The 20660-nt window shown below is 35.7% G+C and overlaps 1 protein-coding gene across 4 annotated transcripts in view; it reads right to left on the reverse strand.

Annotated features, from left to right (window-relative positions):
* Positions 1-20645, reverse strand: part of SCFD1 (sec1 family domain containing 1) — a 109570-nt gene extending 88925 nt beyond the window's left edge. The window contains exons 1-6 of one of the 4 annotated variants that reach the window (XM_033188353.1): positions 20509-20584; positions 14751-14821; positions 12631-12719; positions 9085-9175; positions 4907-5029; positions 3293-3380 (exon numbers count right to left, since the gene is read on the reverse strand). In XM_033188353.1, the coding sequence (XP_033044244.1) occupies positions 3293-3380; positions 4907-5029; positions 9085-9175; positions 12631-12719; positions 14751-14821; positions 20509-20566 (520 nt within the window). In that variant the 5' untranslated portion in view covers positions 20567-20584. Of the gene's footprint in view, positions 1-3292; positions 3381-4906; positions 5030-9084; positions 9193-12630; positions 12720-14750; positions 14822-18663; positions 18686-20508 lie in introns of those variants that run through there. The other 3 variants (XM_033188355.1, XM_033188354.1, XM_033188356.1) reach the window with 3 other exon arrangements.
* Positions 20646-20660: the final 15 nt, after the last annotated feature.

Here is a 20660-nt window from a genome sequence, read left to right on the forward strand (position 1 = left end):
TTTTTTTTTTTTTTGAGACAAGATCTTACTCTGTCACCCAGGAGGGAGTGCAGAGACATGATCATGGCTTACTGCAGCCTCAACCTCCTGGGCTCAAGTGATCCTCCCATCTCAGCCTTCACAGTAGCTGGGATCACAGGCACATGCTAACACGCCCTGCTAATTAAACAATTTTTTTTTGTAGAGATGGGTCTCCCTATGTTGCCCAGGCTGGTCTTGAACTCCTGGGCTCAAGCGACCCTCCTACCTTGGCTTCCCAAAGGGCAGGGATTATAGGCATGAGCCACCACACCCTGCCTGCTTTAAACTTCTTTTAAGTGAACAAATATCTGTTAAAAATTATACCACCTCAAAGAGAAGAATAAATAACTACAACAAACTACCTTAATATCAAACATTAGGAGACTACTAATAAGAAAAACAACCCCACGATGTAAACTTACAAAATTTTTGCAGAGCAAACAGGAAAATAAATATCATATTCCATAGTTTTATTCATAAACACCAGATGGCCTCAAGAAACTACTGTTACCCAATTACAGCCAGAAAAGGAAATGCAAGTAAATTATGACACAACCAACATCACATATCATTTTCTTTATATTAAGTTATATAGATTTCTCTTCTGATCTACAACAGTGTACATAAGTAGTTCCCAAACTCTACCAAGAATCACTCAGGGAATACGGGGAAAAATTCTCTGGAAGTTTTTAAAGATTAAAGATTCTTATCCCTTTCCTTTAGGGATTCTGTATGTATATGAATAATTCTAAAAAAACCTGTAATTTTGAGGCTGGGCATGGTGGCTCATACCTGTAATCCCAGTACTCTGGGAGGCTGAGGTGGGCAGATCCCCTAAGGTAAGGAGTTTGAGACTAGCCTGGCTAACATGGTGAAACCACGTCTCTACTAAAAACACAAAAATTAGCCAGATGTGGTGGCACACGCCTGTAATTCCAGTTACTTGGGAGGCTGAGGCAGGAGGATCACTTGAACCTGGGAGGCAGAGGTTGCAGTGAGCTGAGATCACACCACTGCACTCCAGCCTGGGTGACAGAGCAAGACTCTGTTTGGGGGCGTGCGGGGGGAACCACCTATAATGTTGACAAGCACCTCAGGCAATTGTAATGCAAATAGGCCTTGGGGCTAGGCTTTAAGAAACATTGCTGTGTAGACTGTCTTTGACAAAGACCTTGACTTACTTATCTTCCTCTCACAATATCAAGGCCCAGCATCTGATGAAGATCAATAACTGTATGTTGAAAGATTGTCTAAACTATTATTTACAAAGTATTTTTAATGTCCCAATATCCTGAAAGTGAAAACACATATAAAATTTAATACCACTTATGGTTACCATAAGAGGAAAGCAGACTTCAACTGGATAACTCCAAGTATCTACAGAAAGCCTGGCCCACCCAGACAACACATAAAAGAATTCAATCAGGCAATACAGAATCTAAAAGAAGGAAATGGGACATTACTCAGGTGTTGCAAATACCATCTATTTCAATCAGATGAAATAAATATCATAAAGCATACAATTTGCATTATGTGCATTCAGGGGATATTAATTCAAGGAAACACATCCAATTCATTTTATTCATCAGTGGCACAAGTGATCTGTAGACACTTCAAACCTTTTAGTTAAATCACTAGTACATTTTTGTTAATTACTGGCACTAGAAAAATCTATATAGAAGCATACAGCCCTTGAGTCCTATACCCTAGTTCCACATTTCTGAATGAAAAGTAACCCTAACAGTCATAAACTGCTAACCAATAACCTCACCTCAACTTGAGGTAATGTCTTGCTTTGTATAAGATAGCAGCCTTAGTTTGACTAAGATAATAAATCTGCTTGCTCCCAATCCATGGAAAGTTTAGAATGAAAAAGATTTACAAATCAATACCATGATATTAATATAATCATATTTAGGAATATCTGTTTAAAATTTTTAAAGCATTGTAACATTTGAGACAATTAGGTATGTGATTACATAATGATAAAGAATGTTATCTCTGGAGTGAGACTGCCTGTGTTTAGTAAGCTGGCTCTACCATTTTCTCATCAAGTTACTTAATAGCTATGTCTCTGTTTTCTCATCTTGAAAAATGGAAATAATTTCTGCTTCATAAAGTTATTCTGAGGATTAAATTAGCTTATATTGTAACATGCTGAAAACACTGATTGGCATAGAGTGAGCTATTACTATTATCATTATTGAGAATCTGGGTGATTAATCATGTGATTACACTTTAAAATTTGCAATTAATCTCAAACGTGATCTTTTAAAAAAAGCTGGCAGGTACAAAAAATGTAATTAAACTTATAAGTATATGAATATTTAACAAATTTTACACTCATTACAAATTTAATTATTTTTAAATAATTATTTAAACACGGGCAGATTTTGCTTGTTAGAATTATAAACTTGTCTGGTCTGGCATATGAAGTACAGTACCTAAAAAAAAAAAAAACCACTGAATATTCTGAATTTATTAATAAAATTTAAAATGTTTAAGGGAATTCAACACACCAAGTTTTCCAATTAAGCTTGTTAAAGGGGACTGACTAGGAAAATTTAGACTGTTCAATATGAGTTAATCCATCAAAAATAAAGATGCTTTTTACTTTACCAGATTTAGAAACAATGTAACACAATTCATATTCAATTTAAAGGCTTCAGGAAAACTAGGTTTTAAAATATGTAACTTAAATAACTTGCTAATTCATTTAAAATGCAACTGTAAATCGACTTCTGTGAATAATAACCATTGTCAAAAATCTCTCACACGAACAACTCAGCAAATACTTGTATCCTTTTAGGAATTTCCACAAGAACGGATGCTGTAGAGCTCAATGAAACCAAAAGATTCATTTTCTTCCCTCAGGGAACTTACCATCTGGTTCCAGTGTTTTATAAGCACAGAGAAGTAAGCTAACTTGTTCTTGTTCAAGATCAAAGTACTAGATGATAAATTTGAATTCTGCTACTAAAATATTGTCTTACTTGCCATGAGTGAACCATTCATGCAAGTTGCTGTGGGGGTACAGAAAAGGTCAGAGAATTGGTACTTCCTTGAGTTTAAAAAACAGGTTTATTAAATGTTTAAATGTAATAAAATTCAGTCTGAGCCTTGTTTTCTCTGTGTGCTTTTAAAAAGTTTCTATAGCTGTACTGCTGTAAACGGGCTAGTTTTGAAGTCCACTAAACATATTCACTTTTTTTCTTATAGTATACCATTCATTTTGTTAACGAAGAATTGCAACATTTCTATTTTTACATACCACGATATGAAACAAGCTCCTTATTTTGATTACATAACACAAACATATCATCTTCCAAAGTAATAAAATTGAGATATTGGTCAAAAACCTAGAAACAAAAGAAAAGGTTTACAAATCAATCTTACAATATAGCCATATTGAAAGTAAATTTAGTTTGCTCTAACCTACCAATGGTAGAAATGAAAAAAAATTGCAATTACATTCAATAACTAAAAATCGTACTGTGTAACAGCCTAACTGAACAAGAATGAGGAGTAAAGAATAAGTTAAGGCAATAAAAACAAGCCTTTGGGCAATAAATATGAAGGAGGAGAGTAACATTTTGAGAAAACAATTTAAGCAGATACAAGAACTTAAATTGTGGTTGTGATGGGAATGGATATCAATTTTGAAGAAAACAATTTTAACAATCATTTTCATCACATTTTCCTAAGAAAGTCACAGTAATTGTTTTACACCAACTTTTATAAAAAAGCGGGAAAAAGTTATGCCAGTTCTTTGGAAGTGCAGAGTAGAAGTAAAATTAAGAGAACTATTTGAAATACACTGAATTTAGTTAACCAAATTAAGGCTGAGTGAGGCGGCTTGGACCTGTAATCCCAGAGCTTTGGAAGGCTGAGGTGGGAGAACTGTTTGAGGCCATAAGTTTGAGACCTACGCAACATAAAAAAAAAAAAAAAAAAAAAAAAATAGCTGGGTGGGGTGGTACGAGCCCAGGAGGTGAAAGTTGCAGCAAGCAGAGATTGCACCACTGCATTCCAGCCTGGGCGAGTGAGACACTGTCTCAAAACAAAACAAGAAAGAAAACAAAAGTTGTTCCCATTATTTTATGTGAAGTTAATAAATTCTGAGCACAAAGATTAAAGGCATAAGCCTCAAAAACCAATCAGAAATATTATTAACAAATTTTGAGCACAAAGATTAAAGGCAAAAGCCTCAAAAACTAATCAGAAATATTGGTGGTCTATTTAAATCTAAGAATGAAAAATCTATCAGTAGAAAAATAATAGAAAGTATATGCATGGTTGTTTAGCCTTTTACTTGCACTAGGTAGTTGTCTGGAACTTTAATGCACATCTTGTCCAAATTCAAGAAACACAGAGCATAACAGGATTATAACCTGAAATATATTTTACAAATTGATTTATAACTGAAGCTGAACATGACTAAAATGTCACTATGATGTAGAATTGCTGGCCTGGCATGGATTCTTTTTCTCTTAATATGCAAAAGAGGCACTTTGGATCTCAATATGTAACACGGGCACTTTGAATCCTCTTTCCTAAGTAAAAAAAGATCTGGAAATAGTATGATGATTATAATGATTACAGATAAAACAATGTCAACATACTTTCAATACAGTTTATGACAATACAACTGTCATATGATTTGAGTTGGCCTAAAAAGATGATACAAATGACAGACTAAAGCAAAACTCACTCTGCTTTTTATTTCTGTCTTTCGAATTCATTAAATAATAGGTTCCTTTAGTTTGGCTTATTTTGCCTAGTTCAACTTGAAGATAATTTATAGATACCTATGCCAACTACAGGTTTCAGAACAGTGTTAAATTTTACATTGACAAAATGTCATCAACCAACCAAACTCTCTTACCTTGGCTACTTGTGTTACTGCACTAGCTGCTAATGCTGCATTTGCAATATCTTCCAGTTTACTTCTTGAAATAGCAGATATAAAATTTAAATAATATGATTCATATAGTTGATTTCGAAGATCCTATCAATACAATGAAAACTTCATTCTTACATGATAAAGAGGACCATGAATACATTTTTCAAATACCATAAGAGCAAAGTTATATTTAAAAGACAGGATATTTAAATGACAATCCAAAAAAGTATCCCAAGAGAAAAAAGCTTTGAAGTAGTACTGGTTATCTGGTTATCAGATGTAACTAAAATGTATCTTAATAAAGTAATAAAATTATATTATCAACAAAATCTCATTAATTACAATACAGTACAAACTGCTTTCATACAGCCTATCTGCATTCTTCTTAAAATATCCAAATATAGCAAAACGCTTGTTATATTTGGCAGACACAATCTTCAACTGTTTTGGATATGTGATGACACAACAAATCCTTCATTGCACACAGACAAGTTATAATTCCAATTACCAATTCTAGAAGTATTTCTTCTCAGTTGCTCAAAAGTAGTGCAATTTAGTTATGCAAATTCTTAAGTCAAATTTACTTATCTTCTTATACTTTTAGCAAATAGATATCAAAATAACTGTATTTCCTCAAATGTAAGATGTCACTGACTGTAACAGGAACCATCATTTTATGTAACACTAAGAATTAATGATGCCAATAAAATTTTGTGACATGATCAATTTTAAGAAGTACCTGATTTCAGTGATGTGAAAATGTGAAAAATTGAAGGGTTGGAGCCTTTGTGAGGAAGGTGATCAGGGTAGTGGTTCAATCAAGGTCAAGAGATTATTTATGTATGAGGACTGAGAAATAAGTAATATGTTCACAATACTGGGAACCATGTTTCTTCACTCTGAGAAAGGAGTTACAAATATGTAAAGAGAAAAGGGAAATGCTAGAGTGAATCCTGTGTTGCTAAGCTGAAACACCTTTGGAGGTTATCTATTAATCTGGATAGGTGAGGAGAAGAGAGGGAGAATTGTAGAAATAAATATAGATATAAAAGTGTATGTATAAATACATAATTTCCTAACTTTTTTCATTGAGAGGACCTAAGAACAGTGACACTCTAGTCACAATGAGTATACCTAATGCCTAGATCCTGATTCCTAAATACCATTCTTTACAGAAAGCAACCAGAGCTCCTGAGAAAAATGTCTGAATCCTGGGCTGAGACAGAGAAAGTAAAATCCTAGGCTATATTGGAACATATTATTGTGCCAGAAGGTAAGGAAGTGGTCAAAGAATGATGCATACATTTCAAAAGGACACATAAGTTCAGCAAGGTTGCAGGATACAAGATAAATATATAAAAATCAATTGAATTTTTATACAATTGCAATGAACAATCCTAAAAATGGAGTAAGAATTCCATTCATAATAAGCATTAAACACATGAAAGAAAAAATTTAACAAAAGCACAAAACTTATGACAAGCTAATCTTAATTTGGAAATTCAAGAAAAGCTAAAACAATCTGAAAAAAAGAACAAAGTTGGAGGATACAATTATTCAATTTCAAAACTTGCTATCAAGCGAAAGATGTCAACACTGTGTGGTACAGGCATAAGGACGGACATAGATATCAATGCAATAGAACCGAGGGTCCAGAAATAAAACAATGTATCTATGGTCAGCTGATTTTTGACAAGGTTGCCAAGATCATCCACTAGGGAAAGAATACTCTCTTTAATAAATTATACTGGGACTACTGGATAGCCACATGCAAAAGAATAAAGTTGGACACCTACATCCCACCATATATAAAAATAATGCAAAGTGGAATCAAGACATATATGTAAAAGCTGAAACTATAAAATTCTTAGAAGAAAACACAAGAATCTGGAATGGTTTCCTAAATATGACACCAAAAGTATAAGCAACTCAAGAAAAAAAAAAAAAAAAAACGATAAACTGGGCTTCATCAAAATTAAAAATGTTTATGCTTCAAAGGAAATTATCAAGAGAATGAAAAGATAATCCATAGACTGGGAGAAAATATTTACAGATCATAAACTTGTGAATGTCTAGTATCCAAAATATAAAAAGAATTCTATCAACAATAAAAAGACAACCCAATTAAAAACTGGGTGAATGATCTGAATAGATATTTCTCGAAAGACATACAAATGGCCAATAAGCATGTTAAAAGATGCTTAATATCAATTATAGAAATGCAAATCAAAAGTATAATGAGATGCCACTCAAACCTATTAGGATGGCTACAATAAAAATATCGGATAGTAAGTGTTCAGCAAGGATCTGGAGAAATCAGAACCTTCATACACTACTGGTGGGACTATAAAATGGTGCAAGCACACTTTGGAAAACAGTCTGTTTCTAAAAAGGTAAACAGAGTTATCATTTGACCATGCAATTCTATTCCTATGTGTTTATGGCCACAAGAGAATTGAAAACATGTCCACAGAGAAACCTGTACATGAATATTTATGGCAACATTATTATTAATAGCCATAAGGTAGAAACAATCCAAATGTTCATCAAGTGGTAAATGGATGAACAAAATTTGGTATATCCACACAATGGAATATACTCAGCCACAAAAAGGAATAAGGTACCAATTCATGCTACAATATGGATGCACTTTGGAAACATGCTAAGAGAAATCAGCCATGTACAAAAGACCACATAATGAAATCCACATATGGATTTCATTCATATGTAATGGTCAGAGTAGGCAAATATACAGAAACATAAGGTAGCTTAGGGATGGAAGGGGATGGGGGAGGGTTGAGGATGTGATAAATGGTACCAGGTTTCTTTTTGAGGTAATGACAATGTTCTAAATTGACTGTGGTGATGGTTGCAAAACTCTGTGACTATATTAAAAACCAATGAACCATACACTTGTGCTCCTTAAATGGGTGAATTGCATGGTATGTGAATTATAATTTCAATCAAGGTGTTATTGAAAAAATGGAAGAGAAGTGGTACCTCTCTCATGAATAGCATACTTGAGTTTATGCAGGGTAAAAGAGAAAGCTGGGCATCATAAAGCTACACAGGACACAAAATTTGCAAACTTCACTAACAATTTAAACAGCAATTTGATTCAACAGTCAATAACAAAGATGCTATGACCTGTGGAAGACACTGTTACTTACCTATCCAATATCTATTTTTCTCCTTTTCCTTGCTAAAAGAATCTTGCTAGATTTTCTTTGGGGTGACAATATACTCATGTAAATATTGACTTTTGCAGCCACCCTTGTAACTGATTCTACCCAGTGAGAAATAAATAAAGGTCTTCTGGGAGTTTCTGGAAAGGCTTAGCTTTCCTGATCAAAATCAACAGTCAGGGCTGGCACAGTCCATTTCCCTCTTCTTCTTGATGTGAACATAGATTTGATGCCTACAGGAGCAGCAACCAGCAAGACAAGGAAAACCAACAAACTAAAGATGAATAATCAGTGATAGAAGGAGCCTGGGTCTTTGATTACCTTATAGTGCTTCTGCACCAGCGTAGACTTCCTAATCTCACCCTTATTTTAGAAAAGGAAAATGCTTTATAAGTTAGAAAGGCAATATACCTAGGCTTTCTGTTTGTTAAAGCCAGACTCAGACTTGACCAGTACAGTGGTTCCCCTTATTTGCAGGGGTTATTTTCCAAGACTCCAGTGGATGCCTGAAACCAGATAGTACTGAACTGTATGTTTTTTCCTATATATACATATTTATGACAAAATTTAATTTATACTTTATAAATTGGGCACAGTAACAGATTAGCAACAATAGCTAGAAATAAAATAGAGCAATTATAAAATATATTCTGCAATGAAAGTTATATGAATGTAGCTCTCTCAAAATACTGTAATATGTTCACTACTGTAATATATTCAGTACCTGGTTTACCGTGGATAACTGAAACTGTGGAAAGTGAAACTGTGGATATGGGAGGACTACTGTATAATACTTCTTCAGCAAAAGTTTTAAGTCTTTCAGGCTCTTTGGAATTCAAAGAAAGTCTCAAAAATCAGGGTGAGAAAGTAGGCATAGGAATTTCTGATTTGTCACCCTGGACATCTAGGAATTTTTCTTGAAAAAAAAAATCTGTTTCCAAATTCAGGAGTCCAGAAAATAAGAACCCGTATTACCTGACACATTCTGTCAATATTTTCTTCAGTTGGCATTACAAAGTATACTGCAGGAACATCTGGAATAGGATCTCGATCAGAGTGCAAAAGCCTAGAAGACATAAGGAGCTAAAACTTATTTTTTTCTTAGTCACTTATCTAAAAAGATAGTTTAAAACAATATTCTTCAAAATGGGAGTTCATTAGCTCAAGGACAGTAACCAGCGCTCTAAAAGCTCTTGTTGCAATTAATCAGTGAGTTAACTTAGCTTTCTCCCATGTCAGTGTTGATATTATTTATTAATATTGATAAGACCCTAATTTCTTGTTAGTCCTCATTTGTCCTATTCTGCTCACACTTTTAGTACTGCCAGTGGTCAGACATTCTTTTCTACCAACATTCTCCTTGAATGAGAACTAAAACATAGTCAAAACCAATCTTATTCCCACTTTTCATAGAAATATGGTGGTGGTCAGAGGGGAACGGTGAGTGTGAGGAAAGTGTGGCTCTCTGAGGGGAAAATCAGAAAGCTAGGGGATGCAATGAAAAAATTTTTAGAAGCAATTCTTTAGAAGCTACAAAAAAATTTAACCAAACATGAAATCAAATATATTTTTTAAATGAAAGGTATATAAATGTCTCCTTAAAACTTAAAGACAATCTATTTTTGCCTATTTATTGTTTCATAAGAGAATGTAAGCATCTTACAGATTGAGTCATTTTACAGTTTTCTCCTTTTACAATTTAGAAACAATTTCCATGCAGATATCCCAACATCAAACCATGCTTATATGAGGAATATTCACCTCTCTCTAGTCATCCTTCTATAATCAAGGAGAGGAAAGAAGCACATGCTGCCAGTTGGTCTGTGTTTAATAACTGTTGCCATTGATATCAAGAAGGATAATGTGATGGTTGCCATAGGTTGTTGTCTCTTTTTTTACACTGCTTGTCCAACTGCCTAATGGGCTACAACCACCATTTCATATTCTGGAAACGTGTAATTACTGTTTCCTACAAATCAGCCTAAACCAGTTTGCAGAGTATAAAGTAACTGATATAGTATTCTCCAGCAAATAGAGGAGAATGGTTGGAGGCAAAGTACAAAACAGTTCACCATGGTAGCTGTGTAATATTTCCATGCTCTGGTAGCAAGTAGCAAGTTAGGCAGAGATTACCAGACTCTCAAACTGGTAGACTATACTATTACCCCTGAATGAAGTACTGAGTAAGGCCTCACTTCTGTTAGTTACTGTTACTAAGCCATTACAGTTCAGTAGATAAACAGCACAGAATTAGTGGTCAAGCAATGTGGCCATGGCTCTGTTATTAAGTGGTTGTACAAATGTGAGACAATCACTTAAGCCTTCTAAACTTTAGTCTTTCCATTAGTAAATAAAGGAGTTAAACACTTAGTACAGAGACAATGGCACTCAATGTTTATTAATAAACCACAATTTCCAAGGATAGCATCAAGTTAAACTTTACTTCAGTCCATAAGAATTAACACGCTATCAAAGCAAGTATGCTTATTTCAGTCTGACATAAAAATGAAAGGAAAACTCATCAAATATCGTATTTCATGAAACTCAAGGCGGTAATTTTAAAACATAAATTTTAAAATATATTTTATATACTACTGAGAAATAAAAATGCTGCCAGTTATGACATATCATCAGTGATAAGATAGATCCTAATTTCAGAAATATAAAAAAGGACATTTGGAATTGACAAAATGTAATAGTCTATTAATTTTAACAAATGCTGATTATACAACTGAAGAATTTGAGCTGATCAAACCAGATTCTGGTAAGTTACTTACCAAAAATCTAAAACCATATTCTCAATAATACATTTCAATTCAATATATAATATCATAAAAATTGGTTATAACATCATAAATAGAACAAAATGCAAATAGCTTAGAACACCATAAAATTGGACTCTTGTAGTATACAAAAGTATTACTATCTATCCATGAACACAGTCCTTCTCCAAATTTTTTTTTTTTTTTACAGAATCTTGCTCAGCTGCCCAGGTCAGAGTGTTGTGTCACAATCTCGGTTCACTACAACCTCTGCCTCCTGGGTTCAAGCAATCGTCCTTCCTCAGCCTCCCAAGTAGCTAGGATTACAGGCGGGTACGCTACCATGCCCAGCTAATTTTTATATTTTTAGTAGAGACAGGGTTTCACCATGTTGGCCAGGCTGGTCTCGAACTCCTGAGCTCAAGTGATCTGCCCACCCCGGCCTCCAGAAGTGCTGGGATTACTGGCATGAGCCACTGAGCCTAGCCCTTCTCCAAATGTTCTACTAGGCAAGTCCATGAAGTACTGCAATTTGTTTTATTTTTATTAAACATATCAGAAGCAATATAATCACACAAACTTAACAGTTAAGACAACATAGATAGCCTCCTATGGTGATTAACAGTCATTACTTCATAGTCACTTAAATTTTTCATATTCATGATGAATTAGATATTCCTTTTTTAAAAAAAAGTATAGAGAGTCCTTAACTTACAATGGTTCAACTTAGGATTTTCTGACTTTTATGATGGTGCATATTCAGTAGAAATCACACTTTAAGTACCTATAAAAACATTCTGTTTTCAACTTTCAGCACTGTAGTCAATAAATTACATGAGATATTCTAGTTTATTTTTATTTTTTTATTTAATTAATTAATTAATTAATTAATTTTTTTTCTTTTGAGACAGAGTCTTGCTCTGTTGCCCAGGCTAGAGTGCAGTGGCAGTCTCAGCTCACTGCAACCTCAGCCTCCCGGGTTCAAGTGATTCTCCTGCCTCAGCCTCCTGAGTAGTTGGGATTACAGGTGCCTGCCACCATGCCTGGCTGATTTTTTGTATTTTATTTTTTTAGTAAAGATGGCGTTTCACCACATGGCCAGGCTGGTCTTGAACTCCTGACCTTGTGATTCGCCCACCTTGGCCTCCCAAAGCACTGGGATTACAGGCGTGAGCCACAGTGCTCGGCCTCGACAGTTTATTATAAAGGAGGCTATGTGTTGGATCTGACTTTGCCCAGCTGTAGGCTAATGTAAGTGTTCTGAGCATGCTGAAGGTAGGAGAGGCTAACCTATGATGTTTGTGTTAAGTTAGGTGTATTAAACGCATTTTTTTGACTTACAAAATTTTCAATTTACGATGGGTTTATAAGTATGTAACCCCATTGTAGGTCAAGGAGAATCTGTGTATTTAAATTAAAGGAACAAATCACTTTTAGAGCTGGAAGAGACCTTAAGATTACTAGTTCTTTTCAGTTTTACATAGAGGGTAAACCAAGTCTGTAGGAAAAGACACAAGGGAGAAAATTTAAATTCTGAAATTATAAAGCCTCAGACCGAAGATTTTTTTAAATCCCAGAAATAAGGGGTTGAATAAAAGATGATATAGGGAAAAAATGTTCAACACTACATAAATACTGCAATCTAACACTATTTTTCTCTATAAATGTTCTTTAATAATTTGATTTCAGGGTGGCCAAAGAAATTTTTAATAATGTATTTGAAAATGAATGCCACTATTAGAAATACGTAAAAACTCACAGATGCAGAGTGATTCCCATGTCTCTTAACTCCTTCACAGATAGCAGAGGAGAGATTATATCTTGGCCAAATCTGTCATAAATGAGTACCTATTAAAAAAACCATGTGTCATCACTAGCATTGAACAACCAATAGTGAACCTATATTAAGACAACGTTGAAGCAAATTTTATTTTAACAAATCATACATACTGAATTATTATCCTTTCCTCAATTTAATATTTTCCATCATTATTTACCCAAACGTCCATCCAGGGATTAATACATTCTTAAAGCATTACTTCTTACAAAATTCTTTTTTCTAGGTTTTAAAAAAATAGAGACTATAAAATCCTTAAGCTATAATAAACAACCTTGAACTTAAAGTCAATTCACGTTCATACCCTTATTTTTTTTTCTAGTTCATATATATCTTTTCTAAAAACAGATATGTAAAAATTAGCCACTTTGAAAACTAATATATAACGAGTTCCAGGACTACAATAAAAAAATTTAGTATTTTAAGCATCTCAGGTTAAAAAGATAGTCATCAAAAAAAATTAAGTCCCTGGCTGTGGTACAGTGGCTCATGCCTGTAATCTCAGCACTTTGGGAGGCCGAGGTAGGCGGATCATGAGGTGAAGAGATGGAGACCATCCTGGCCAACATGGTGAAACCCTTTCCCTACTAAAAATACAAAACTTAGCTGGGCGTGGTGGCACGCACCTGTAATCCCAGCTACTCGGGAGGCTGAGGAAGCAGAATTGCTTGAACCTGGGAGGCGGAGGTTGCAGTGAGCCGAGATTGCTCCACTGCACTCCAGCCTGGCGACAGAGCGACACTCCATCTCAAAATAAATAAATAAATAAATAATTAAGTCTCTAAAACACTTCCTCACATTCTCAAAGTATTAAAACAGATAGTTTTGAGGCGTGGTAAGATCTCCAACAAGGCTTTTTAACTCAAAATTAGCTTCACGGTTAAGGCAAATAAAAGAGATCCTCAACTGGTAATCGTTCTCCACAACTACCTCAATAATTATTTATGGAGTAAGAAATTGCTAATGAGAGAATGAAACATGTTGTTATGAAAACATGTTTTCTTGAATGCCAGAATTTCCTTTAGAGAGACTAAAAATCTTTCTGCTCTGGTTATAAAAGGTTCATGTTGCATCTTTCAAAAATGTTCCCTCTTTTAATCTCAATATATGTGTATTATTAATTTTAATGATATAAAAAGTGATGGGTAGGAAAAGTATCTGACAAAAATTTGTACCCAAGAAATTCTCAAACTATTTCTACCAAAAGCTCAATATTGGTCTTAGAAACAAACAAGTAGAGTTTATGCAAGAGGCAATAGGAAGATGCCCACAAAGGAATAAGAAGGAGAAAATTAGGGAATACTCTGGAGCTTAAGCTATCAAATCAATAGACAATTTTAACAACTTTTAGAGTTAACCCAAAGGACTTATAAAGACTCAAAAGAGTTTTCAAAACACCCTAAATTCTAAATATGTTGATTCGTTCTTAATTTTTAGCAAGAGAGAAATATAAAGAGACTGTTAACCAGTAAGTTTAAACCCAATCAACTGTATTATAACATCTGAAGAAAGAGAGTCTGCATGAAGTTTAAAATGAAGAAGCCTAAAGAATGGGAATTTTTAAAGGCTCTCCATTATTTCTCAAAGGAAAAGTTTGTAGATTGCTTTCTGATTCAATTAACAGTTTCATATCTCATAAATTAATAAACTGGTATTACAGTTTACAGATCATTTTCTCATGAGTTTGTTAAAATAATCCAGGCCCTCTGAATATGACTAACCCCAAGCAAACTTATAAAATCCGAAGTCTGGACTTGAAAAGCTAAGGAACAAATTATCAACCAGGGTAAAGACCTATCAGTGACATCCTACCAAAGAGATCAACTGGACTCCCTAGATGAAAATTACTATTTTACCACCTGTCTCACTGCATAGAAGGTCTGCCAAAAAGACTCATATTAAGAGATCATGTTAAATAAGGATAAAACATTCATGATAACTAATATGTGTTACTTCTTCCATATTATAATAAATTCCCTCCAATTACCACCAATAAGGGCTGAGAAAAACAGAAATCAGTTCCGATCAAGACAAACTCTTACCTTCCATACTGGTTCTCCTGTGCTGTTTTTAATATGAGGCACATTGAAATTCAACATACGCTTCAAAGCCACTGAAAATAAAAAGTTTTATCAAATATTGTCATTGTTTTTTAGGATTTTATTTTTCCTCCATCATTTATTATTTACTACCCCAAAACAAAATATACTAATCAAATCTAGTAAAACTGATTAACCAAATGACTATATGTGTAGAACTAGGCGTCAGATCTTGTAAGACTATTCCATTGACAGCTAATTGGCATTTTGGGAGATTTCCCAAAATACAATAAGCATCTGTCCCCAGATGAAATCGTGGGAAATGTTCAGGAAGAACTTGCAATGGCCTCAATACACTGATGCTGTTACCTGTGTATTGTCTGGCTGAAAGCATAGATTAAGATAAGTCCTTTTTTTTTTTTAAGTCTGAGTGGTCTAGTGAGAAGGATCAGTCCTTCTTTCTTTCTTTCCTTTTTTTTCTTCTGAGACAGAGTTTCGCTCCTGTCGCTCAGGCTGGATTGCAATGGCGCAATCTCGGCTCACTGCAACCTCTGCCTCCCGGGTTCAAGCAGTTCTCCTGCTTCAGCCTCCTGAGCAGCTGGGATTACAGGCATGCGCTGCCAGGCCCAGCTAATTTTGTATTTTTAGTAGAGATGAGGTTTCTCCATGTTGGTCAGGCTGGTCTAGAACTCCCGACCTCAGGTGATCTGCCCGCCTCGGCCTCCCAAAGTGCTGGGATTATAGGCGTGAGCCACCGTGCCCGGCCTGGATCAGTCTCTCTAAAAACAAAATTATCCATGGCATATTCAATTGGTTCATATACAAAACCTTCATACAGCAGATCTGTCTATAGTTATGTAAGAGTATATTTTACAACCAATTTATCCTGTCAGATTCACTAAAAAGTTGCTTAAAATTCTGTCCCTTCGGAAAACAGACTTTCCCATATAGTAGGTAACTGATAATTTCAGCTGAGCAAATATACAACATCAAAAATCACAGTTATGTCTGTTACAGTATTTTGTGCTATTTATCACTCATCTGTAACAGTGTTACAGCAAATGAAAATCCCTTAATATACTTCTTTGTGAAACTGAGATGGCCAAATATTCAAGAGAGTATACTAGTTATAATACCTTGATTTAATTTTTATAAAACTGACAACCTTAAAATCCACTTGGTTGATTAACTGTTAAAAACATTTGCATCAGGCTTTAAGTAATACAGAATAACCTATACTGCAAAGTCCTATGAGAGAACTATATAATACTAAAATCACCTAAATATCAACTTACAGCATATTCATTCACTCACAAGAAAAACTTCTATTAAATGCTTGTTTGCTGAGGTAGGTATAATGCTGTTAAAACTGCTATCACTGAAGAGACTGGACTTCAGTGATACATTTGCATACTTATGTGTGTGTACATACTGCTGTGCTGAACCCTTATTGCCTCCAATGGGAATGATACCATGTTTGAGAGGCCTAAGAAGAGACCTGGAGCCAGGAAATGAGACATGGGGTTTTACTGGGGGCAACACACAGAGGGGAGTCCAATGACAGTGGGCTGGATAGGAGAACTGTATACTCAGTGGTGATGCGCTGGGCAGAACCATAACCGCACACAAAAAGCGGTTTATATAGCAAAAATGTGGTTTATACAGCATTTTCACTTAACATTTCCCTAACAACTTCCACCTGGCAACCTTCATTCAACCCAAAACTCGGGGCCTTGATCCACTGCATGGCCTATGTTTCACCGGATGGGCTGGGGGCTCAGATGTTTCTCATAGACAAGCAATGAATCTCCAGGTGGGCCATTTTCTGATTTCCTAGCTTGGAACACATATCCAGGTGTGTCTGCAACACAGGGTCATTCTCAGGGCATGCTTAAGTTATTGCTATCAGGTGTATTTACTATACACTTACAGACATAATTTTTGGTAAAATGTTATTACCTCATGTCCGGCCAATAATACACATTACCAATAATTAATATCTACTTCAGAGGCCCACAGGTGTTATATTAAATAAAATGTATTTTATTTAATGTATTATAATATATTAAACATATTTAATACAATGTAAACAAAAAAACAGCTTAACACTTAAAACTGAAATAACACAGTAGGCATGGAAGAGGTTCCAGGATTAACTCTCCCACCGCGCATTTGCAGAGCTCTTCCTCCACCTCCAGGCAATAAAGACACCATCACCCTGGAACTCACGCCCACGAGGGAGGAAACCCTGTTTCTTGGAACAGCTGTTCATACTCTTGAAGCCTAGTAACTTGGAAGAATGAAAGCCTGGGCTGCCATGCAAGCATCAGGTGTTTAGTATGCTGCAGAGTTAGGCCTTAGCTAACTGAAAGAGGCCAGTAGCAGCAAATAAGATAATCCTACATTTGCCTTCTCAGCCCAATCTGAGATTTTCTCCAACTTTGAGCCTTGGCTAACTTATTAAAACGTATTTGGATACAGTGGATTTGTTAATGGAGTACACGGCCTGTGTTCAGAGTTTACAAGAACGTAATTTTACTTTTATCAGAGTTTACCCAAGGCTTAAACCATGACTTTTAACTGAAATGACAAACCATTTTCCTTACTGGCTCTAAACATACTACATGTTGAGCATCCCAACTCTTAATATCTGAAACCTGAAATGCTCCAAAATCAAAATGTTTTAAGCTGGTGCTCAGATTTTCAAATTTGGGATGCTCAACCAGTAATATTGCAAATATTCCAAAATCCAAAACACTCCTGGTCCCGAGCATTTCGGATAAGGGATACTCAACCTGTATCCATATTCCTAGGCTTGGTTAATGTCGTTTCACGTTTACCTGGAATGTTTTCTTCACACACGCACTGAACAAATACTGTCAACTATACTTTCATTCATTCAACATGTTTAATGAGTGCTCACCACAGGCACTGTAGTCATTGGGGACCTAGCAACTGAAGAAAACAGTGAATAAAATCGCCTGTCCTCAAGTAGCTTTCATTCGAATTGGGGGATAGGGAAAATAAAAAAAAAAAAAAAATAAGTAAAACACATGGAATGTAGATCATGGTAAGTGCTATGAAGAAAGGTAAGATTGGGAAAGGGGAAGATGGAGTTGGGATGTAATTTTAAACAGAGTAATTGGGGAAGGCCTCCTGAGAAGGTAACATTTGAGTAAAGACCTAAAGGAAGTGAGGGAGTGAGCCATGGAGATTCTCTCTGAAACAGTATTCCACAAAGAAGAAACAAATACAAAGGCTCGAAGGTGGGAGCATTCCTGGTGGGTTAAAGGAGAGGGAAGAGAAATGGGGAGTGAGGTCCAAAAGCTACATGGGAACCAGATCGTAGAGGTAAGGCCTTGTAGAACACTGTAAGATCACTTTGGCTTTTATCATAGTTGAAATGGGAAGAAGCTGGAAGATTTTGAGCAAACACATGGCATGATCAGTTTGGGTACTGTGTGAAAAATAATGAAGGAGAACAGGATTGTAAAAGCAAGGAGACCAAATAGGTTATTGCAGAAATTCATGGTGGATAGGATCTGGAAATAGCAAAGACAACAGTCAGATCCTGGATGTATTTTCAGAGTAGAACTGACCAGATTTACTGAAAGATCTTACATGAGACATGAAAGAGACAAGTCAAGAAAACTTCAAGGTTTTTGACCTGCAACTAAAAGGATGGAACTGCCATTAACTGATATGGAGCAGACTGAGTTCAGATGGGAGGGCCAGACTAGGGATATAAACCTGGGAATCATCAACATAGAGATAATACTGAAAGCTAAGTTGCTAGATGCTAACACTAATGGGACCCTGCAACGTTGAGAAGCAGGGAAGATGTGCAAGAACCTGTAACGAAGACGCATTCAATGAAGAACAACAGTAACACAAAGCAGGAGGCAACTGATTCTACCTGTTGAACTGAAGGTATGGATAGAGAGGACAGTAAACCTGGAAGAAAGGAGATAGCTTGTGAGCTTGTGGGATGACATTCAAATGATCAATAAAGATTTTTCAGGCAGGCAAAGCAAGAACAGGCATGTTAGTTTACCTCTATCTTACTTTCTTCACCTGTAAAATGGAGATAATAATACATAATCACCTAAAGCAATGCCTAACCATAGTAAATGCTCAATAAATGCCAAAAATTATCTCATCCACCCAAATATTCTAGTATCTAGAAATTTGAGGATTGTATCTCGTATCTAGAATATTTGAGGATTGTGAGTTATTTCCCAAAACATTCTCAATAGGCATGAGGGAAATAGCTAATTCTGTATTACAATATATACACAAGGATTTACCTTCCTCTGAAAATGAGGCAGAATTCAATGACAGTAAAAATTTGATAAAAAATAGATCTGGCACAATCTATCTAGTAATTCTGTAAAATTTCAACTATGTTTATTTCTGCAGAAATACAAACGATTAGATTTTAATGATCTACAAAATTTCTGCATACAAGTTTACTGCCCTGCAAATTTATTTTTCAAAAAGCTCTCTTGTATTGGTACAGTTTCACTGACACGTTATTTTAACATGTAGTATAGTCATCAGAAACACAGTATTAAAACAAATGGAGCTTCTATTTGCTTAAACAGATACAATGAATGGCAGGTATGCCCCAAATCTTATTTGAACTTCCCTATATTTGATTATGCCTGACTTCACCTGATAGGTTACACTAAACTATTTACTGGGAAAAGCAGAACGCAACTCAGTATCTTTTGTGTGTCATTACTAGATTGAAGTCTAACATTTTTCTTTAATTTCTTTAAATGCCAAAGAAAGGAATCAAGTACAGCCCAAATTCCTTCTGTAGGTCATATGAATTATAAATTCATTTTCCTATTCATATTTATATCCAACAGGGCATAATTTCAGCAAACAATTCCAAGTATGCACATTCTTGATGCCTTATTTCTATTAGCTCCTCAGAATAAACGGCTTGAAAACTTTTAAAACAACTAGTTAAACCTTTAGTTTGTAGCTAACAGGTATAAATCAAGTTGTCATAAGTTTTCAAATAAGGCAAAACTAATTTCTAAGAGGGAAAAAACCCCAAAACTCAAGAATATGTAGCTTCTTACATTTCTCTGCATAAATACAAGCTATAGAAACATGCTCTATTGAAGATAAAATATTATTTTAAAACAATAATCTGTCAAACATTTAAAATGAGAAAGCTATTAATTCAATTCTTCAATGCCTTCCAGTAAGCTGAAGGAGAAAATCTTTATCACCAGGCATTTTTCTGCAGGTACTCCCAAAAGGCTGGTTCGAAGTAGAGAAGTGGCGCAAAGCAGGCCGCTGTGAAAATACCTAAATTCTGTAATTGTGGTGGAAGTGCCAGAAAATGGGAGTTCTCTCAAAAATCAAAACCAGAACTGAACCACGCACAAAAACAAACTCGGAGACCTCATAGGTGGCAACATAGATAAGAAGCTATCTGCTGCTAGATCTTGTTGTGATGGCCTTCTGAGGCCCACTAGGAAGGAGATCAGAGCAAGGCCGCAGCAATCCGCCCACCGCTAAAGCTCCTTCTCCTGCACCACAGGAGGAACCGAGTCAAGCTAATGGCATCTTCTCCCCAAAAACTCAAAGGGGAGGGGCTCTTGATGTTCTAGGGACTGGATTAAACTCCCGGAGATCGCTCTCCGAGCTGCACGCACCACGACCGAGTGAGGGCGACAAGCAAAGGGGAAGAACGTCGTCGGGGCAGTCATGAAGCTTCAAGGAGAAGAGATTAAGTCAGTACCTGTCTGCCTTTCCCGAATACTTGCTGCTGCTGCTGTCGCTGCCGCTGCCGACGCCATCTTGGCTCCCACGAGCCACTGCCCGGCTGGAGAGCTGAGCGAGGGGATGACGTGGCTGCCCTTACCGCCCGGAAGCAAAGCCCGGAAAGGCGGG

Source organism: Trachypithecus francoisi, unplaced genomic scaffold (genome assembly GCF_009764315.1).
Source record: "Trachypithecus francoisi isolate TF-2019V2 unplaced genomic scaffold, Tfra_2.0 Lachesis_group3, whole genome shotgun sequence".
Classification (NCBI taxonomy): Eukaryota; Metazoa; Chordata; class Mammalia; order Primates; family Cercopithecidae; genus Trachypithecus; species Trachypithecus francoisi.